At 31.3% G+C, this 23,983-nt stretch overlaps 1 protein-coding gene across 1 annotated transcript in view; it reads left to right on the top strand.

The window, feature by feature from the left end:
- Window positions 1-5,026: 5,026 nt before the first annotated feature.
- The window catches only part of rump (heterogeneous nuclear ribonucleoprotein rumpelstiltskin), a 38,544-nt gene continuing 19,587 nt past the window's right edge, over window positions 5,027-23,983 (top strand). The window contains exons 1-5 of the mRNA XM_076480667.1: window positions 5,027-5,216; window positions 10,713-10,891; window positions 12,595-12,655; window positions 21,911-22,004; window positions 23,671-23,874. Of these exons, the coding sequence (XP_076336782.1) occupies window positions 5,158-5,216; window positions 10,713-10,891; window positions 12,595-12,655; window positions 21,911-22,004; window positions 23,671-23,874 (597 nt within the window). The 5' untranslated portion in view covers window positions 5,027-5,157. The remainder of the gene's footprint in view (window positions 5,217-10,712; window positions 10,892-12,594; window positions 12,656-21,910; window positions 22,005-23,670; window positions 23,875-23,983) is intronic.

Here is a 23,983-nt window from a genome sequence, read left to right as displayed (position 1 = left end):
GATCGAATTACAGATATTATCCTTAAATGCGACTTATATCTTCCTCTCGCTCATTTCACTAACATTATAAACTTTTCTCTACAAAGCGGATATTACTCAGACACCTGGAAGAAAACTATTATCACCCCTATACTCAAAAAACAAATATTTATAAACCTGATAACTTTTACCCTATACGTTTGATAAGTTGGGGGTAAACTAATGGAAAAAAAACATGCACTGCTGGCCAAAATCTTAAGGTCATTAAGCATAAAGAAAAAATATGTGTTTTGCGTTGTTAGACTCAACCACTCATTTGAGTAGAGTTTCGAAAGATGAAAAAGAAAACAAAAATAAAAACTTTTCAGCATTTTCCCTGTCAAATATTTAAGACTATACTGAAACAAAGTGTTAATCGGTAAATAAGTAACGAGGGATATGGAACGAGAACTTCAAGTGGTCGGCCCAAGAAAATTTCGCCGGCGTTGAGCAGGAAGATTTGACGGGTTGTCCGGCAAGAAACCAGCCGATCGTTGAACCAGTTTAAGGCCCTTACGGATGCAGAATACAGCTCAAGAACAATAAGACGACATCTACGAGAAAAAGATTTTAAAACCGTAAACGTCTTCAAAGGCCACGCCTCCTTCCACACTACGAAACAGCTCGGTTAAACTTTCCTGAGAAGCACCAAACATGGAACGTAGAAAAGTGAACGAAGGTTTTGTTCTCTCATGAGAAAAAAATTAACCTGGATGGTCCAGATGGCTTCCAACGTTACTGGCACGATAAGGATATCTCACCGGAGACATTTTCTACACGACACAGTGGAAGAGGTTCTATCATGATCTGGAGTGCTTTCTCCTTCCATGAAACAATGAAGCTTCAGGTTATACAGGGGCGTCAAACAGCATCTGACTACATTAGCATGTTGGAGAGAGCATCCTTATTGACTGAAAGCCCTCCTTGTGTGGAAATGACTGGATCTTTCAGCAGGACACGCTGCAATCCATAATGCCCGCAGGACAAAGGACTTTTTCATGGCGAATAACGTGATTCTTTTGGACCATCCAGTGTATTCGTCCGAACTGTACCCCATTGAAAATGTTTGGGGGTGGATGGCAAGGGAAATCTATAGAAATGGACGTGAATTCCAAACAATGCATGATCTTCGTGAAGCCATCTTCAGCACTTGGAATAACATTTCAGCCAGCCTTCTGCAAACGCTCATATCGACCATGCCAAAGCGAATGTTTGAAGTTATTCGCAATGACGGCCTTACAACTCACTACTGAGACCTCTTGTTGGGCATTTTCTACCCTGTTTAGGTCTTCTTTTTGGTATGGTCTTAAATTTTTGACTAGCTTGTATTTAGGCTAATTTCATAGTGTTCACATTTTCCCTATTAAATGATAAAAAAGTTTTTTTTTTTTTTATTTTCCCCTTTTCATATCTTCAACTTTTGAAGCTCTACTCAAATAAATGGTTGAGTCTAACAACGCAAAATGCATATTTTTTCTTTATGTTCGTTGGCCTTAAGATTTTGGCCAGCGTTTATCTACAACAGACTTCTACTCTTTCGTGAATCAAATAATCTTCTTCCAGAATACCAAAACGTCTCAAGACAAATAACTGGCCAGCTCATGCGACTTAAAGAATCAACTTACAAGTCTTTTAACAACAACCAAGCTACTGTTGAAGTATTCTTTGATGTCAAAAAACTTCCGCCAGTGTATGGCACAACTCAATTAAATATAAACTAATCTAGCTTCAGATGGCTATATAACTTTCTATCCAGTTAGTCAGCACAAATCAAAGTCTACAAAACTCTCTCAGAATCATCTAACATAACAGCAGGAGTGTCTCAAGGCTCTGTCCTTTTCCACCTTTCTATATATTTTATTTATCAATGATGTACCTTCCCCCCAAATCACTTTCCACATTACATCGACGATATGGAAGTTCTATTTAGCGCATCACACGTACAAAATTAACTAGACACAATTTTGACATGATGCAATAAATGACGAGTGTTACTTAACCCAACCAAACCTCAAGCAATTTTTTTCCACAGAAACCTTCGTAAACACAATGAATCATTCAACAAAATTAAACTTAAACTTGCAAATTCACAAATAATGGTCAGCAACAATATCAAATTTTTGAGCATCACTTTCGACACTAGATTAACTTGAAATGAACTCATTCCGTACATCCACATTCTGATTAACCAACGCATTAACTACATTATATTAATAACAGGCAAACGCTCTCACTGTACACCTTCCGCTACCCTGCACATATACAAAGCTTTCATTCGTCCTCTCTTCGAGTATGGATGCCAAATGACCTACAACATAACTACAAGAAGCTCCAAACTTAACAAAACGAGGTTCTGCGATTAGCCCTAAAGCTGCCTAACTTCGTTCCTGAAAGATACATTCACAATATCAACAGTTTCCACACGATAAAAAACAGACTAATTGAGCTAACACTAAAATACTACAAGATAGTAGAAATAAGAAACAAACCAACTGCCTCACTACACACAATCACTGGCGCTCCAACTAAATAAATCTCTCCTTACAATATCTTTCTAGAAATGTTAAACACAAACAAAAACTGAGCCTAACTTATCTTGTTTTTATTGTTATTAAACATCATGTTCTCTTTTTCAGCTGGAGCACAAAATAGATGGAATATTCGGTGTCTGTCCTATGAAAGTGGGTTTTCTCTGAGCACTCCAGTTCCCCTCACATCTAAATTTTAGGCATAGGATTTCGGTCGCCGCCTCCACTGAAGAGAGTCCGTCATCTAACCACGATCTCAGCTGCTTAACTTATTCACATCTCAATAACTACAGTTTCTATCTGTTAAAAGAAAGGAAGAAAAAATCTAAACTACCTTTCTCCTTTCAGTCAACCGAACTCTTTGTTGAATATCAATCCAAGAACTCTCTACTTAACCGCAGCCTTGGTCTCTTCCGATTCCGCTCCTTCTCCGGTCTCTTTCGCAGCTCACACCGGCAACAGGTTCCTCCACTCCGTCATCTCAGTCACCAAACTTCAGCCATGTCACTCTAATAATCTCTCGAGCGGGTTAGAAGGGAAACATTTGTTCTCGACCACCCTGGTTGTTAGGAGTGCCCCACTTTCTTAAACCAAATCCCTGCCATGATTTTTGTTTGTTTGTGTTATAATTAAGCCCAGGGAAAAAAAGGTGTTTTTTAACACTTATGTCGTAAGACGGTCATACTGAAACTAATAAAAAAGATATTTTATTTAGTTTAATTAATGGCTATATATATATGTTTGTATGTATAAATGTGTATGTGTGTGTGTTTTCTTATAACAAAGCCAGCCGCATAAGACTAACTGCTGAGTCCACCAAGGGAAAATATGTACATAAAACCTTATGGCGCACGATATAACAACCTTTCTTGAGTGCAATGGAAAAACTATATCTCGTATTGAGTAACTTTGTATTGTTTGTACTTGTATTTGTTTAGCTCTATTTTTATTTAACAAAGTCACATAAGATTACAGATTTTTCGTGACTTAGTTTTAGTTTGTGAATAAATGTTTACTTTGTTTGAAAGCGAAACAACTGTTTTAGTTCTTCGTGTTCTCTTCATCAAATCTAAACCACGCCAACTTCCAGGCACGTCGTTTACGAAATTTTATTCAAAGGACTCTTCTTAAGTTTTCTTTATTCCATTTTATGTTAAAGAATCTGGTGAAATAAAATATATGGGCGAAAATCCAAAACTACTGAAACTCTAAAGTTTCTTCAATACGGAAGTTTGTTGTTTCACAAACCACTTCTCGAACACATCTGATGATTCTATAATTTGCACTAATGTGAAAACTGCTTCCCATCTACATATATTCACATAGAGATTGTTTTCTCTCAATATATTAACTTTGCTAGGGCTTTTCTTATCCACTTCTTTAGTCTTTTGTTCTTTCAATAAAACTGTATTGTATGCATTTATATATTCTATTAGTTTTCTCTTCTATTCGATGCATATTGCTTTTCTCATGACTTCTTATTAAACTGTTTTATTTTTTAAGGATTCTTCTAAGATTTAATTTATTTCCTTTTGACTTATCCCATTTTTCTTCTTCTAATATGCTTTATCAGTGTAGTTCCTTTTACTATACATCAGTCATTTCCATAGTTCAAATTTTACCAGTGACGTAATTCTTTTACTCAGCCCGGCATGGCTGAGTGGTTAAGGTACTCGACTCCGAACCTGAGGGTCGCAGATTCGAATTCCCGAACACCAAACTTGCTCGCCTTTTCAGCTGTCAGGACGTTATGATGTGACTGTTAATCCTACTATTCGTTGATAAAAGAGTAGCCCAAGAGTTGACGGTGGGTGGTGATGACTAGCTGTCTTCCTTCTAGTCTTACAGTGCTAAATTAGGAACAGCTAGTGCAGATAGCCCTCGAGTAGCTTTGCGCTTAATTCAAAATAAACAAACAATTTTTTACTCTGATTACGGAGTGTCTAGCATGGGCTGGTGATTGGGACGCTCATCTCACAATGTATGAGCGCAAAATTCAAAACAAACAAAAAGTATATTTCTCTCAAACAGTTATTTCTTTCAAATGAATTAAATGGTGGTACTGAATATGTTTATTCAGTTGTTTAAAACTTATAACGTACGTCAATTAATATGTAGAATTATATACGGACCTTTCTTTACGTTAAAACACTTTTGTTTGAAAACTTTCGGCTCTCTAACTGAATCTTTCATTGGTCAACAATGGGTTTGTTCTGCTATTTCGTATATATCAGTATAGTAGATATTGTAATTGAAACACAATTTATAGTTGAATGAATTTCAGTTCACTGAAATGGTATAAAACAAACTCTCTAAAATATTTGGTGCTTTTCAAACAATTCATATTATGAATCACGTTTTGGAAAATTTTTCATGAAATATTACTAATTTTGTCGTAATTTTGCAATTTTGATAAATCGATAAATTTTCTTCAACCTTTAAAATCTGAGAGAGGGAGCTGTAGTAGATTATTCTCTGGACTTGCTATTGTGAACCCCGTTTTTCTTGTCTTTTTTGTGGCGGTTGTAGAATTTAATTGTGGACTACGAAAGTTTAGTTACCTGCTTTTGTATTGAATATTAGATTATTTGTTAACTAAAAACCATCAACAATGGATCAAGATCAAGATGTTAATGGGTCATCAAGTTTAGAAATGAAACGAGAAAATAGGTAAACGTTTTCCATGATAGTAATTCCTGTTCTGACATTTTTTAACGAAACTCCAAGAGTAGACAATGACAATAGGCCTAACTCAGTAACTGCAACATTAAAGAGGATAAAATACTAAAACTGTTTATTTGAATTAGAAAATCAAAATGTTGTTTTAGTTCGTATTTTATTACTATCGTGTTTCTTTATTAAATTACATGATTCAAACACCTCAGCAAAATTATTTAAATTTTAATTGCTTTAGGAGTTAGAACTTTTCACTAATTAAGTAATTTTGTTAGAAACTTAATTTGAAATTCAGTATTGTAGTGTAGCTTGTAAGATGGGTAGTAGTGAACACTGGAGAAAAAATGTATTTATTATTTTTCTGTATGTAGGAACACCAGATTGGTGTGTTAAATGCCAAATAGCGTTTGAAACCAATATGCAATTGTTTTTTAAAAAAGTATATGTCTGTTCAGTCTAGTACTAACCTGTATACGTAGTGAAAAAAAAACGTGTGACCACCAACTTTTTTTATGGGAAATTAATACTACGTTGAAAATATATAAGATTTACATAACTTATTTTTATTTGAATGCAATGTTGTCTTCCATGGCTGGATGATATTAAAAATGAAAACAATAACATCCAGAAAAAACTTAAAATACTGAAACAAGTAGTTATACAGAGATAAAGGCCTCATTCTTATTGTCAAAATCCATTGATCATTTAATTTAAAAAAGAAGCCATATAATGAACTTTATGGTCCTTATTTGATAATTTGTCACTTAGACTGATGGGATGTCAAACAGTTTCATGTTACAGCAGGTACTTATCTGTCAGTTATGAGATCATTGTGAATACAAAATCTCTGTTACTTTAACCGTTTTGCCACATGTCATGAGTCAAAGGTCATGCCACTCTGTGTGATGACTTGTGTTCGTAACGTTATTGAACAACTATTTTATGAATACTTTGGTGTCAAACTGCAGATTATAATTAAAATTTTAGTGTTGTACGTTATTCAATTTCTTAATTTAAAAGTGAATGTTTAAAACTAATAATCAATTTTTGTTATGCAAATAGTAATAAAAATACGTACATATTGACATATCCCATATAGTTAGGGTGAAGAAAAATAGCAGACTGAATATAAAGTTTTACTGAAAACAAATGTTTGAAATTAATTTAGCAGGTTTAAGTGACTACAGTAATAATTGTTGAGACAAAGATTAATTTTTAATTGTAACATGAAAATCACTTTTCACTTTGATAAGTAATGAAACAGACTCAGGAATTTCGCAAACACATACAGCATTGAAGGCTTAGTATAAATACTTGATGTGTGCAATTGTATAGGAACATATTTTATACCAATCACATTGTGAAAAGGTTTAATAAGTAAGTATGTTAAGTTCAAACATTGTATTTAATATTTGTGGATGGTTTTAATTTCTTCTGTTAATATGAGTTTGTTTATAAGATTTAAATTGAAGTATTTTATTAGCATAACATTTTTATCTTGTTATGAATTTCATGTAATGCCTCAGGACACCAGATAATGCAATTATATTTGCATTCTTTAAGTTAATTACATGATGTAAAATGTCATTTTACAGGTACAATATTTTTTTTTGTTAATCATGGAATACATAATTTAAGTTGCAGTATCAATCTAATTATATACTGTGATGTGTAATTTGGCTATTTAAAATCTGTAGAAACCCTCCCTTATGTAAATTCATCAATTGTTGTCGTACCATCATTTGTGGTAGTAAAATTTTACTGCTTTCTGTTCAAAATTTTGCTTATTGCACTGCTCTCCCTCTCTTAATATATTTTTTTTATGGTTTCTTTACTTCTATTTATATATAATCCTGTGGTTAGTGTACAAAATATTCTAAACAATGTCAAACTTCCCCAGCAAGTCAAAATCAAAATGCAACTTGTTTAATGTCAGTCAAACATCAAAACTACTCTGAACAAATGTTTTCAAATACTGATATTTTGCCACCTTAAAGTGATGTGACTGATCTAAAACCAGATTTAAAAATATGTAACCACACTGGCCATCTTAAAGTGGTGCCAACACAAGTGTTTTTTTGACATTGACCTGGGAAATTTTTTATTACTGTATTATGGTTATATAATTTCTCATGAAATTCATGTCAATGACAGTGTGGGAGGGCATCACCTGATTACCAATCAGTAGATCAATGCTGATTGGCTAATGCATTGAGATTTTTAGACATGGCTTATCTTGATCCCAGGACAGTTCATGCTAAATAATAAAAGTATGACTTAGCAGGGAAGAATTTGCTGTTAATGAGCATGCAGCAAGAATGTGGCAAACCCAAGTCTGTTCAGTGTTTCAGTTTCCAAAAGATGTTCTTGCAAATTGTGGATTAGGATAAAAAAACAAATCAATTTCATCTTGTAACATTAAGTTTTTGAAAATTAGTTCTTTTTTATTTGAAACTCGTAATTCTCTTAATAGAGTTGATGTTGCTAGTAATTGTATTCATGGTTTAATGTGTTATATTTTAGGTGATCATAGAACTAGTGGTATTTGCTAAATAATTTCAAAAATTATGTCTGGACTTTTTTTAAATCTCTAAGAATTACTTCTACATGTTGTAAACTATTGCACATTTACAGTAATAGACTTAACAAATGCTTATTTCAGTATGCATCTCCATCACACCACATGGTCTGTCTGATAGTCCACTTTAGTTCTGTTTTATTAATTAAATTAAAGTGTGAAATATTCATCAGAGCCAACATGGAAAAGTTATTTTGTAAAGTAATACAGCAGTGAATAATATTTAATGTTCGAGATGTGATGGTTAAGTTTATTAAGCCAAACCTTTGATACAGGTTAGATGAGAGAAAAATGTATTAGAAAATATCCCAATTGATTTTACATACCAGCTGAATTGGAGATTCATCAAATTACTGCAGTGACATAAAACAGTGGGCACAATATTATTGTTTGAAATGAATGGAATTCTATAAGAAATTCTTCCTTCCAATATTGTGTAAATATGATTTTCTTAATGATTCTCAAATTAAAATGCCACCTCTGTGATGAAGAGTGACAATTTATTTTATAAGTTGTCAAGTTTTATTCATTGATATGTCTGTTGAAATAGCCTTAAATCACTAGTTTCCCAAATAACTCTCCTGTTGACTATCTTAAGCTCAGTATTAAAAAATGATGGGCTGGCTCATGTGGCAGGTTAATAAAACAGAAGGACTGTGTTATGAACTTGTGATAAATTTATGTATGATTGATTTTAATTTGTAATTTTAACATTTCAGATCTAAATATTTTGCTTTATAGGCCATAGCAAGGTCATTAGAGTATTTGACTTGCAACCTAAGGGTTGTGGATTTGAATCCGTGTCCCACCAAATGTTTGTCAGTTCAGTAGTTTGGGTTATTATAATGTGATGATCAATCATATCAATTGATAAAAGAGTAGCCTAAGAGTTGGCAGTGGTCAGTGGTGACTAGCAAAGCTGTCTTTTATTGCTCAATTAGGGACAGCTGGTGCAGATAACCTTTGTGTAGCTTTGGGTGAAATTGAAAAAAACAAACTGTATTTTTGGTCCTGTTTCTAAAGATACTTCAGTAACAAAGGTATATTTATCTTTCCTGTTAGGTTTGTGTCCATTTTACCAGAATAAAATACTGAATACAACTTCCCCTAAACTGTTACCAAATTTTATATTGGACTGGATTTTTAGTGTATATGCATTCATGTATTTTGGTCTTTATTTGTCCATGTTTACTTTTATGCAAAGTGATAAGTTAGATTTATGAATGCTGTGGTAACCTTATTTTACAATGAAGATTGAATTATTACTGAATATGTGCGATTATTCAGAATGACAAATTGTCTACTTACAGAGAAAACAAACTTTTTTTCTGTGTGTAGATTTTGGTTAAAACTGTTTCTGTATGTAACCCTTATATAACCAAACATGTTCACCATTTCAGTTGTGGGGGTATTATAATGTTATGGCTAATTCCACTGTTTATTGGTAAAAAAGTAGCCCAAGAGTTGGTGCTGGGTAATGATGACTAGCTGCCTTCCCTCTAGTCTTTCACTGCTTAAATTAGGAACAGCTAGTACAGATAGCTCTTGTGTACCTTTGGATAAAATTCAAAACAAACACTCACTTTAAGATGTTTAGTGTACTTAGTTGTGTGCAAAACAGAGCACGTAATGATATAACCTACATAATTGATCACTTAAGATAGATTATAATTGGCTAAAGGTGCTGGATGTTTATTAGCCTAAAATACTTATTTCTAACAGTTGTTTTAAGAATATTTTCAATACAAATTTGTGCTTGAGGCCTTCATTTCAATGGAGTTAACATGTAATGTAACTCGGACATTCCAGTGTGGTTATGATGTACTTATTAATATGGTTTACATGTTTTATAGCAATATAGAAAAAATTATTGGTGATGTATCTGAAACTTGTTTTTGTGATATTTGTGTAAATTTGGAACCAAAAGTTTGAATTGATGTGATATTTCATGTTAAGAAAACATGAAAAGATCTTTCCTTTCCACATTGTTTAAATTTATAATGCTGTGAACTATCTAATTTTATTCAGTAAACCTCACAAGCAATTTACTGTATGTATTATAAGTGGTATATAGCAATAACATTATTACAATAAATTGTTAAAAACATTTTTACTCTAAATGTTTCATAATGTACCTAAGAAATTTTAAAGCCATTTCATACATTAATTTATACATGTATTGTTTTACCTTTTCTGACAGTTTTTTTGTTCAACAAGATCAGTAAGAGCTAACTTAACATTGTAGCACTGGTGGTGCAAAACTTAACACATTTAGGTGCATAAAAGTTAAGTCTGCTTCATGCTGCTACATAAACAAAACCTTTCTGTCATACTGTAGGAATGTAATGTGTGTGTGAATAATGTCATAATACCTAACTTATTCAGTATTATAGAGTAGACCAACTGTTTTTACATAATACCTAATTTATTCAGTATTATAGAGTAGACCAACTGTTTTTATTTGTTATTGATACACTTTGATTAATTTATGATACTATGTAGTGAATTAAAAAAGGTTAAAAAACATTATGAATTTTGTAAAATGACCATTTTAAGAAGCATAAGTGTATTTGGTTTGCTGACCCATGCTGTGCTGGGAAGTCTTGAATAGGCAAAAACTGGTTCACAGCAGATGGTATGGCCAGTCAAGGAATGAATTAAAATGGTTATAGTAAGGTTTTTGTTTTCTAAGTACACCAGCTGAGTTGTGTAATTTAGTTAAAATATTGGTCTAAATTGAGTCTTAAAAAATTCCAAAAGCTAAACTCGTTTATGCAAATGTTTCTTTAGTTTTCAAAGACCCATTCCTAAATTGCATAATAAATTTGTTACAAAGGCATAATTTTCTTTAATGGTAGTTTAAAGTGGAAATAGTCACCTTTTTTCACATTGTGGATTTATTATTTATTTAGATCCAGATCCAGATCTCCAGTTGAACAAAAGGAAAGAGGAAGTAGGGATGGATCTAGAGGTGGTCGTGGGCGTTATGATAACAGAAGTTCAAGAGGTCAAAATAATCATCGTGTGTATGTTGCAAACATTCCCTATGAATCTAAGTGGACTGAAGTTAAAGATCTTTTCCGTAAAGAAGGTAAAGTGCTTTGAGGAATTGTTTTTAACTTGTTCAAAGGTTGGATTATGTCTTGTGTTACACAGAGTGTAATTGTCAAAGGAAACTTGTGTTTTAATGTAAGATTAAATTTGTACTTTGTAAATTACTTCTTTGTTGTAGTACATATGTTTTAAAAAAAAACAATCCAATGAATGGCTATTTCATGGTGCAATCATGAATAACTGATAAAAGAAAGCATTCCTATAGGAATATGAGTGTAGCAAGTTTGGAGGTTTGAAGACATTTTACAAGCAATTGATAGCTTTACTAGGTTGAATTTAACCCTTAAAATCTTTGAGATAAAGATTCTAGTAACTTCAATATGATGAAATTTAGTTTCATATTTTACAATATGTAATCCTCAAAACAGCACAAATACAGAACATGATCACAATAATGACAGCAGGTAGTTTAATATTGTGTGCTTATTTCTTGTTTTGTGGAATGGAATAAGTTAATTACTGTTTGGCAAAATCCTTTGACTTGTTCTCAATATTTAAAACCATTTACAGTTAGCATGTTTCAAAAATGATTTAGAATTTTTCAAGATGTTAGTACTGATTACTCAAATATACATTATTCAACTTAATACAATTCATGCAGGTATTTCTGTTTTCCAATGAAAACAAAGTTGAAGTTTTTGTTTTTGAGAGTCATTAAACATCTTGATGTTTCTATATAAATGCAAAGATGTGGTATTTGTGGAGTGAGTGTAAATCTTTAAATATGACTCCTATGGCATCAAGAATGAAAGTTTGTATTATACAATAAACATTTGATTTATAAATGCAGTGACTCTCACATTAGTTTGTATTAATAAATTTTCAAAATACTAAATAAAGTACTGAAGATAAAATGTGATTATTTATGCATTTTAGTACATTATAAACAAATGATGCAAGAAAACTTTGTTGTGGCACTTTAGGCAAAGAAGTTGTTGTACTTGTCTATTATTAGCTAAGTCTTGCTAATATTTAATACCTCTGATATTGTACTGTGTTGTGATTGTAACCAGTGGATAATTGTTGGAGTTTTATTTGATAGATTACATTCTACTAGTGTTTATTCTTATGAGACTGCTAGAAACAAAACATTTCCTGATAACCATGGCTCAGGAAACAACTTTGATGTATGGACAGAGCACAGTGGCTTACTGTGCAGCTTTATGCTTAAAAACAAGCATACTAGCAATATTTTGATTATTTGAATAGCTCCAATAAATGATAATATTAACAACCCAAACATGTTCAGTTATGTTAGTTCTAATGAAACAAAGTCAAAACATAAAAGAATTTGTCAAAATAAATTTATTTAACATGCTTTGGAATAAAACTTGAAGACCAGAACAAATCATGGGCTTTCCACAAAGTTTCCACCATTTATGTCACAGTTGCAACAGTGGAAAAAGATAAGTCTTTGCCTTCCGGAATTACGTTGGTCTGGTATAAGTCTAAAACCACGTAAATGACTATTTTTGGTCATGTTATGTATGAGGCTACAAGATTTGAAATAAATTTCTAATCCAGGCCTTCAATCTTCTATAAGACCTGTAATTCATGGGTCTCATCTACCAGAGACTGTTGATACATTAATTAATGTACATTTAATGAACCAGCTCTTGTGTGTCTCTTTACATAAGTACGTAAAATGTTTGTGTGTTCTCACAGCTGTCTTTCTTTCAGTTGGTGAAGTAAATTATGTAGAACTGTTTCAAGATGAAAGTGGAAAGTTCAGAGGCTGTGGGTAAGTATTATCTTAGTGTGTGATATTATTTGTAAAAATAGTTTTGTGAAATTCCAATTTTATAATGGCATTTTATATATTTTAAAATGCCATACAAAGATGTAATGTTTTATTCTGTTGTAGTGATAAAAATTACTAAAAAATTTTTTGCTTAGTTATCTTATTTTCTTAATGTACCTCTATTCTGTTTATTATGCTATTCTGGTGTATTAATTGAGTTTAGTAAATTCTTTTCAGGTTACAATTGCCCTGTAATGAAACTCATAAGACAGTTAAACTAATAGCATACTTTATTTGGTTAAAATTCAGTAACTGGTATCATAATGCTAGATGTGTCATCTTGTGATGTTTAGAAGTAGTTTCAATGTAAGTTAATGTGCCTACTGGTTGAAGTTTTTTGAAACTTGCAAAAGACAAAATAAAGAATGAGGGTTATGAGTTTTTAAAGGTAATTTTTAACTTTTTCCACCCAGGCTCAGTCAGTGATTGACCACATGACTATTTTGTACATGTTTACTAAAGTTTTTACAGATTTGATAGTACTTACTAACATTTAGTATAATGTGCATCTTCACAAAATTTGGCAGACTTAGTAAACATCACAAATATTTCACATGCACAAAATTTAGATTTTAGAAATGTTTTTAATATACTAAAAAATATTTGTTTACGAATCTCTTTTGCTAGTCTTGAGTGCAAAGTGATTTTCATGTCAAGATTCAAGATACTTTTCTTTATGTAAAAAAAAACAAAACTTTAATTTACATAATTTCTAAAACCTGAATACACTTTAAATGTATGTTTCAGTAAAACTTTCATTTGTTCTTGTCTTTACCCCTATATGTTGTCAATTTTACTGACCTCACAAACAAAAGAAATTAGGAAATAAATCTAAATTAATTTTTCTTTTGTTCTAAAATGACTGCAAATTGTAATAAGAAACCACAAATGTTTATTTTAAATAGGTTAATTCTTGTAACAGTGTATTTGTTTGTTGTTGGTTTTTTGGTTTCTTGTTTGAACCTCTGAACTAGAGGATTTCTGGATAGAAATACACACAGATTAGAAATTACATGGTTGACTTGCAGGTCCTGCCACAGTATCAAGTAGTGTAATGTACCAGTAGCTAGCATGTATACCCTGTGAAGATTATTTTTTTCGTTATCATTTCTAAACTTTTGATTTTCACATTTTTAGGAAACATGAAAAACAAAATTATAATTAAATATCAAACACTCCTTTCAACAAAGTTTCATATTTTATCTGTCATTCTTTCTGCTGTAACATTATACTTGATTCTACAGGTTGTAAGAGAAGTTATCAAAGTATAATGAAATTATTTACAAAGTGTGTAATAAAATGTATAGTGTTATTAGTATTGATAACAGTTTCAAATTACTTGTGGTTAGTTTACACTTCTTGCCTTTTCACACTTATTTTTTGTAGTTTTATTGTTAGTTACTGACTTGGAAACTAGACAAAACAAAATGAATAATCTTGTCTTTTTCATTATGGATCACTGAGTTTCAAAGTAAAATTCCCGAGTTTATTCTAATCATTTCACACCTATTTTCTATGCTTAATGTATTGTTATCAGTTGAAGTAGAAACCTGCTGAATATGAAGTAGTGAAGTGCCATCCTTACTTAGTTTGATAACATCAACATTAAATAAGCTTATGTGGTGAAACTCCCAGAACATCCACTGCTTGATAAGCATGCTGGAGTTGGATTTATCAACTTATTGACACTAACAGTTTCAACAGCAATTGTCTGTGGTATTATGAAATGTTCACGAGTTTGTAGGAAGTCCAGACTGATCGAGTAAGTCAATAATTGGACATTTCCTGCAAAGTCTTCAAACTCTGAGAACACAATGTGGTAGAATTTATCAACTTTAGAGTACAGTGCTTGCAACAAGAATTCTCAAGTATTTGTATGAAAGTGAATGAAACTAGTTACAATATGGTTCTTTACAGAGCTGGCTCTGATCCAATGAACTTACTATGTTAACCTCCTGGATGGTCATGATTTAGTGTTAATGTAGCTGTAAAAGTGTTTAGTGCTTATGATTATGCTCTTTCCTATATTACCGCGATTACGCTGTAACCAATAATTGTGTATAATTGCCAATGATATAAATACACAGTGATTGGTTACTATGTATTTGCCAGTAATATAAATATGATTTAGTATTTTTTGTTTAGTCTTCTTGTTTTTTACTTCAGAAACAAATTAGTGATTTGTTGTTTGAATGTACAATAATGTTATAAAACATCTGTAAGAAAACAAGGTACACATCTAGTGGACCAGTATATTGTAAAACACAGTAACATGGTTATGACACTACATTATGTAGATATATTGTTTTCAAATGAATACTTAAATGTCAGTAATGTTTTTAAAAACATAAAACAGTAAAGAAAGAAATGTTTGTGAAACACAGATCTCTATGATACAAAGTCTTTGTTTGCATTCATTGGTCATACTTGCTAACTCTTTAATTCACCTGTGGAGATGAAAAAAAAATTAAATAATAAAAGTTACTGTATCACTACCCCAAAAGTCCACTGTAATTTACTGAGCTTCCTAATTAAATTTTGCTTGGGTCCAAAACAATCTTTTTTTTCAGTAAATTACCTTTACCATAATACTTCAAACTTTATAATGGTAAGAGCTTGTCTTGTAAATAACTTAGAGTGACAGAGTTATGTAGAATTATAGAGCTATAAATTAGTTATAAAGTTATTGAGAATCAAAAGTTGATGTAGATAAACAAGTCTTCTCAAATGATGAAATGGTGGCAGAACCAGTGTGGTGTAATTGCTAAATATTGAAATATCTGTACAAATAGAAAAGGTGGGACATTCTTATTTTTATATTCTAGCTTGCAAGTATTGTAAATTTGAGTTTTTAATTTGTAAGAAAGTATAAACGTTTTGTGGGTGTCATAAAATGTATTCTTGCCAAACTCCAAAGGATGTGTACAACATGACACAAAGGTGGTATTTATCCTCCTTTTGTTAATATGTACCTTTAAGAAACTAACAGAGGTATAAAATTGGAAATATAATCTAGAGTTTCAAGTGACAAACATAGTGACATGCATGTAAAAATAATACTTGAATAAAATTTTGAATACAAATCTACAAACATGATGACATGCTCTTTGAGACCAATCTGTTTCCATAATCAGCCTAGAACATGTTTTCTCTCTTTAATGTCATTTATTTGGTTTGAATTTCTAATTGTTAATTGAATAATAAAATAGGTACTTGATGTTCCTTTTATAGTATCAGCTTTTTAAAGACACATCTGACTGACTGTTCTTGTGATGTAACATTGCCACATGTTAGGATTGTGTCTGTAATCTCTAGTCCTCTTGGCTTGTGACAAGCTCACGCACGTGCACACACACACTAACAAGTACAAAGATCAGTGGAAATGGTGTAATATTATAATCACAAAAGTGATTTTAGTGTATCCTAAAGGCATATCTTGCAGTAGGTACCATTCTTTGCTAAAGTAAAATTAAAATTCACATTTAACAGGAAGTACAAGGGTTGAAGTTTAATAAAGTAGCTGAAAACAAAGAGCACATGAGTTTACACAGAGTAGAATGTAGAATTCAAAAATCATCTTTCATAGATTTAGTCTTAGGTTTATTGTTTCCTCTTTTCTTCCTGACTAGTTATTTTGTACACAAGCACTTGTATCCAAATATATAAAATATAATTGCTACTTTTAACTTTTGCTGCCACTTATATACTCACTATATTTTTAAAATGCCAGGATTCCCTTAGTGCAGTATGAATCATTTTAATAACTGTCACAATATTTGTATGAAACATGTAAAATTCCTTTACTCTGCAATTTGTACCTAATTCAGGATGTAGTTACACAGGATGCTATTAATCTGTTACCAAAGAAACAACAATGTAGTGGCAAGTGGATAAGACACTTAATAAACTATGTATTAAACTAAAATTAGTTATAAACTAGTTTATGAAGCTGTAGTAACTGTTACATTATGGTTTCAAGTTTTAGAATGTGTGTACATTTTGTTTTTAGCAATACTATGATGCAAGGAACAAGAAAAAATATTAAGGAAACTGATACATTGTACAAAGAAGTACTTAAAACTGTGGTTACTTCACTGTTTTCATCTGTTCTTAGCCACCTTGGTATGAAGGTGTGTCTGGTTTTAAAAGTATACACATCTTCTATGGGTATCGTATTTCAACTTAGTAGCTGTAAGTTAGAGATCACTTATCCAACACCTCTGACTGTGTAAAGAGTACTGTGTTTGAGGGCTTTTCTGTGATATTTATTACACTGTAGTGTTGTATTACATAACATTTCCTTTCTGACAGTTGGTGGGAGATACTTAATAAAAATTTGATACATACCTTTTTTATCTTTGCATATAATGTAAATTAATATTTAAATCAAATGATAATTTTTATCATCATGATGGAAAATGGTAACAAAAAACTAGATATTTAAACTTTTTTTGTATGAGGGTGATAGCCAAGGAACCAGAATAGAAACTTGTATTCATAGCAAATGAGAAATTCCAAATCATTGATCTATTTGGCTATGCCAAAGAACTTGTAGGATAATTTAACTGAAATTATTTTAAGCAGGATTAGAGTAGATTGGTAGAGATCCTAATGAGTACTAAAATCAAATCGGGTATATGCACATCCTGTGTTTAGTATTGCTAGCACACAGAAATATAGGTAATAAAGAGTTTTTTTAAAAAGGTAGAGATTACTTTACTCTAATCCTGCCTAAAAGAATTTCAAGTGCTATGGTTCTTTGTGGATTCCCTGTTGTTTTAGAATTTGAACAGAAAATTACAACCAGTTGATAGATGGGTTGAAGTCTCTCATAACAGCTACATAATTTAGAAACTCAACCTTTTAGTTGGTAATGAAACACTTGCATTTTAATTTACACATGTGTAAGGCTTCTTTAGGTATGTGATTACACCATTGTGATTTAATAACTTGATAGTACAGCATTAAACTCCCAGTTTAACTGAAATTAGTTGTTGAACATTTAAATGTAAATGATAAAAAGGTTTTGGTTTACACGTGTTCAGTTATGATATTCTTTTGAAAACATGATTTATAGTTAATGTATTTTTATTCTAATACACAATATTGAACTTTGAAGTACTGTATCCACTTTTAAAAAAGGAATTTTTAGGAAAAAAATGGATGATAATTAGAAAGGAGTAAATATGTTTTGAGATTTTATTAACAAAAAAAATTTTAATGTATTTAAAATGAAATTAGAAGAAAAAATATATACATGAAATTTAAAGTTTTCATTACAATAATGTTTCTTCCTACTTTATTTAATCAAAATATTACTCTTTCTTCTGACTTGTTATTACATTCTGAAGTTGAAGCATCTTTGTTGCTTGATTCACTGCTGTCCCAAAGAATGCCATCTTGTGTTCCATCTTCAAAACCTGACAGCAATTTTTGACTAATTGTTGTCCTTTGCTGTAATAATAAACCTTTTCTTTTCATTAATTCTCACACCAGTCATGACTAGCCTTGAAAGAAATACCAGTTTCCTGCACATTCTTTTGTTTTTAACATTAAGACTTCTCGTTACAGGCAGCCATTTGTTTTGTTCCCTCTACAGTTTGTGTTCACTGCTGAACTATACACCATTTCTCTTGCCCTGGATCACATAGAAGCTAAGCAGTACTGAAATTGTACTATTTATGACTTGCTTAGTTCTTTATTGACCCTGTAATTGCTTGACGCTAGTTCACACCCTGTTCTCGCCGATATTCGAAACTGATTGGTCCATTTCTTTTTAACATCTACTTCTATCCAGTTTTTCTGGATGCCAGGCCATGTTGGTATTATTGGGAACAGGCTCACAGACACAGCAGCTAAAGCAGTCTGCTCTGGCACTACCACTGCTTTGCCTGTTCCATACGTGGACTATGGTCCTGTATTTAAGGCTCAGTTCTATGCCAGTTGGCCGTCAACTTGGAGTGAGGAATGTGAAAACAAGCTTTTCCAAATAAAACCTTCTATTAGACTTCGGATGACTTGCTTCCATAAGAATCGGAAAGAGGAAGTTGTCCTAACTATACTACGCATTGGTCACAGTTTTTCAACTTGTTTTTTTTTTATCTAGGACTGATGCACCAATAATGTGTTGTTTGTGTGAAACTCAGGTCACAATAAGCCACATTTTACTGTCTTGCTATTGTTACAACTCTCAACGACGGCACCATTTTAAACATGATTTGGCCCAAGGTTTATCCATGATGTTAGACAGTGTCATTGGCAATGGTGATACTGTCCACCTCACAAATATTTTTAGTTTTTTAAAGGCCATAATCTTTTTAATGCTATTTAAGTTTTTAATTTGTAAGTTAGACCTTTTTTTAATATGATTTCGTTTTAAGAATTGAAGTACAGTTCGTTTGATTTGGAATTAGAAAATTGCCGTAACTTGTGCCAAATAACTTGAAACCAGGGTTGGAAAGGTCATGTTCAGGAGTCTAATGCTGATGTTGGAACTTACCCATTAGCCATCCTGGCGAATTATAATAATTAAAATTATGGTACAGAAAGTGTTTTAAAACTTGTATAAAAATTTATGTTCTGAAAATGGCTGTGATGTGAAATAACTCAAAGCCATGGTCCAGAAAGGCCAATTTCAGGTGACTAAATGCTGATGTTTTAAATTACTCGTGAGTCATCCTGGTGAGTTATAATAATTACAATAATGATACAGAAAGTCCTTTACAGCTTGTATTGCTGTAGTTTCTCTCTTACTGCTGTGAACTAGATATAAAAATTGGACTTAATGCTATTTTTTGTTATTAATTCAAAAATTAAACTCTATTGTTTTTCTTAATCTTGATTCATTTTTACAAATTTTAATAATTTTACTTTAACTTTTTATTGGATGTTTGGCACAGATGGTGTAGTTACTTTGTGCCATAAAACACCCAACAACCAACCTGTATTTTGTAACTATGAAATATGTTAAAACAGTGGCATTAATTTCAGGATGTCTTCTTTTTCTTAGACCTGAAAATGGCTTTGCACTTGCAAGAAAACAACAATGACATACATACATTTGCCTCACTCACTGTACACTTTTTACCAGCTGTACAATTTCCAATCTGTTTGGTGCACAAAATAACTTTTCTTCTAAATTTGGTATTGTATGTAAAACACTTTTCCAAAGGTAAAAAAATGCAAGGAAAATAACGAACACAATAAAATAACATCTGAACAATAGGAAAGTTGGATGAAGATTGAGAATATCCAATTACACCACCAGAGATCCTCACAGAGGCAAATTTGACATTTTGTACATGTTTTTTTTAGTATTTCTAACTGAAGTTCTTTTTAAAATATAATCCGATGTGTTTGTTAATGCATTATTCTTTTTTAAAAAATCTTTGAGGAAAATGTTTTCAAACTTTGAAAGAGTGAAAGTATTACATTGAATTTAAGATGCATCCAAATTTTCAATTCGGAAATATGTGAAAAAAGTGTTTTCAGTTTGAAGTCATACAGTTTTCATTGCGACTGTGATGCTAAACCAGTCTAGAATCAAGTAAAATATTCTACATGTTTAAATTCTTTTAGTATTGGAAGTAATACAAGCTATGTATAGAAATGAAACATTTTCTTTAAGACATACAATGGTTAGTTAGCAGTTGAAGTTACATTAACAAAGAAATATTTTAATAAGACATTAGTGGAGCACACAGTGCTGTTTCCAAAGGTTACACTTGTCCAATATTTTTAATGTGTGTAGAAAAAACAATGAACAATCTTTTGTTGAAGAAAATCCAGATTAAAGAAAGGAACTGCACCCGTTGTTGTATAGTGTTAAACTTGGGAATAGATAGTGGTTGTAATGAACACCAAATTATTCAACTTTCCTGATTTTGTATACCTTAGTTTATGTTTTGGGCTCACAATGATGTCACTAATTCATTCACACTTTATTATCATTTTAAAATATGTTTATAGTTTAGCTGGATATACAACTATTTAATTTGTGGGTGTTTGTGCACTTTTTACAGTTTCATCTTTTAAGACAAATAGCTGTTATATCTGGTTTTTGGATTTCTCAAAAATATTTAACTGTACAATATTGGATGTTGGAAAGTTTGTACCTTTATAAACCAGATTTATTTTAAATCAAACTTAACCTCACTGACATGGGTATACCTGTGATCATGGTCAAAGGTAAATATTAAACACACCTATACGTCAATTTATAAATAAGCAGTTGTTTTTGTGTTGTAGTTTGTAGTTGTTCTAGAATGAAAAAAGCATAATTTATTTCTATTTTCTGATTAGAAAGTCAGTTAAATTGACTGTCCCTGTACAAAGGTACAGTAGCAAAAGTAAGAGATAAAATATCAAGTTTGTTTTCTGTATAAATGTTTGATAATTATCTGGATGCTATCAAAATTTTGTGTGAAAAATTTAAATTTTCTGATACATGGAAATATTTTCAATCTTAAAATCAATGTTCTTATGAAAGCATTAGAAAAACATAACATAAAATAGGTATTTTGTATATAAATACCTTGTAATGTTTACTTATAATCTGTAAACTTTCTTGAAGATATGCTTCTTATATTAAAACTTACAACATGAAAGTTAGAACATGCACAAAACATTATGAAACTGTTCCTTGACTGAGTCTGGGGTGAAGGAGTCAACCTCTTATTTTTGAGATTTGGAGTTCATTTGGGACTAATTTGAACAGGTTAGCTTAGACAGAATGGTTGAAAAGGCCTATAGTTGTTCAATACTTGGGTTGTATTTTAAAGTTTTGTATATAAAGTGATATATAAAATACCAATAGACTGCTGGTGGCTGTTGGGTTTTTGATTATGCTGCTGTAAAAATAGGAATAGTAATTATGAAAATATTCATTTTCTATCTTAAATATAAGAACAAAGCTGTTTATTTTTTAAATGTTTCTGCTTAGTTTTTGGTGTAGTGTGGAAATATTTGTCCATTCTTTTATTTAAAATTACAGTTTGTGCTTTTATCATATGAAGATAGACAAAAGCTTTTCAGATATACACAGGTTTTACAGTAGTGAATTATGCAGACAGTATTTTTGTTATACATTGTTCTACTTTATATTATTGTTGATTTATTTTTATAGTATAGTAAGCTCACTATGCTTAATGGTATCTAAGACATTCTTATTACAAATTTATTTTCTTTTTAATATAGAGTTGTGGAGATGAAAGACAATGCCTCAGTCCAAAAAGCAATTGATACCTTGCATAAATATGAATACAGAGGGAGAACTTTAGTTGTTAAAGAGGTGAAGTAGGCTTAGCTGTGAACTTGTTTAACCTTGTTTTGAGAAGTGAACACCTTTTGGGTGTAGTGCACATATATATCAGAATAATTCTATTTCTAAACAATTTTTCGATCAAAAATACTAGATTTGTTGCTGTAATTTTGTTAGATTTATTGTAATTCACTAAGAGAAACAAAATACTAAAACTTGTTGCACATTTTTGTAGTTTTTTAAGGATCCTTGTATGGTAAACAGTTGATGTTTTTTGGTCCATCTAAATATAGATGTGTATTTGCTAAACCTATTATTCCTTCAGAACATTCTTAGCTATATTTTGTTTCTGAAGTTTTAAAGTCTTTCCCACCTATCTTATGATGCTACAACATGTCTACACAATCACCAATGAAGCACAATTTTATACTGTTGGATAGAGCATGTTATGAACTAGTTGTCAGTGTGTAGGGTAAATAAAGTGGTAAGAGAAATGTGGAAAAATGAGATGTTCAGAGATTAACATAAGAATCTCATCGGAAGTTTAGAATATTTTAAAATCCAACTCTAGATTTGGGTTTATAGTTTGAAAATTTTATTTTAAATTATGTCTGTTTGAAGGTTATAGAAATTTAATTAGTCTAGGATTGGACAGACATGCGGGTAATCCTAGTGAGGTTTTGTAAAAATGGTGGATGGTTGCAAAATACTCTGCTGATGTATTTATTACATATAAATTAATTTTAACAAGAATATTGTTAAAGTTCACCTACCCTGATAAAGGTAACCCTGACATCAGTGTGGAAAGTCTAGTTGTAGGTCATTAATAAATCTAGTTGCTTTCCATGTTTTGTTCATTTTATAGCTAGAAGTGATTATAATTGCAGTTAGCATAAAATATATGAAAATATTAACAAATATTAAGTTGAAATGGCTTGATGTTTGAAATGGAACAGTTGAAATGAAATTTTTACATTTATTTTTAAACCATTTTGTGCAGCAGAATTTTAAAATTTCATCAGAGTTTTAATTCAATTGTAAGAATCTTTATGCCAAAACTAAATACTGTGTAACAGATAAAAACTTTGGAATTTGTAGCAAAATTTAATAGGAGTCTTATAAAAGGGGATAAGGAACCATAAGAAAAGTTTATTCTCTTAATATTTGTATTAAAAATTGATTTGTTTAATATGTTTTAGTTTTTATAACTTTTGCAAACACTTTTAAGAGCTTTTGTTTTTTAACTTAAAGCATGTTCTACATCTTGAGGATGGATCCAAGGACTTTTTTCCTTAAGATTTTAGTAAAATTAATTTCTTGTTTATTGTTCAAGATACGTGTTTATTTTATACCACACTATTTCTGGTTTTATGTAATGTATAAAGTGTATTATATTTAGAAAACAAGAGAGCATGTTATATATGTATTTTTAGTGAATACACAGTGTGAGGTTCAGCTGCAGTAGTAAAGATTATTATGCAAGTTGCATATAACTTTTCAGTGGAAGATGATGTGCAAATTGATTGAGGCATGTTCTTAAGTCTGCTTGTAGCTAGTGTGTGTGGAGATTTGTTAGTTTCTCTTCTGTTGTAGCACTATCCTGCTCATTGTTTTATCTTTAAAACGTGTGGTAACTTGTGAAAAATATAATAAATATTATTGTTTTTATTTGCAATATGTACTATGTTTTTGTTAGGACTTTGAAGTAGAAAGAGACAAACACGGTAGGCCTATTACTAGAACCAGCAGAGAACGAGGGATGTCTATGAATAACAACTTTGGAGGAGGTATAGTTGGGAGTGGTTCGTCCAGTCAGTACAACACCTATGGACTTAGTCCTCAGTTTCTAGAATCCTTAGGAATTCAGGGACCATTGACCTGTAAAGTATTTGTTGCTAATGTAAGTCTTTCAAAAACACCCATTTTATTGTTTACCAAACTCTTTTAGTCTATATGGAACTATAAAATCTGGAAAAGTAAAGTTCTAAATTCATTAACACTTTTAATAC

Source organism: Tachypleus tridentatus, chromosome 13, assembly GCF_004210375.1.
Source record: "Tachypleus tridentatus isolate NWPU-2018 chromosome 13, ASM421037v1, whole genome shotgun sequence".
NCBI lineage: Eukaryota > Metazoa > Arthropoda > Merostomata > Xiphosura > Limulidae > Tachypleus > Tachypleus tridentatus.
Note: the sequence above shows the minus strand (reverse complement) of the source record. Positions and strands in the feature narration are given on the sequence as shown.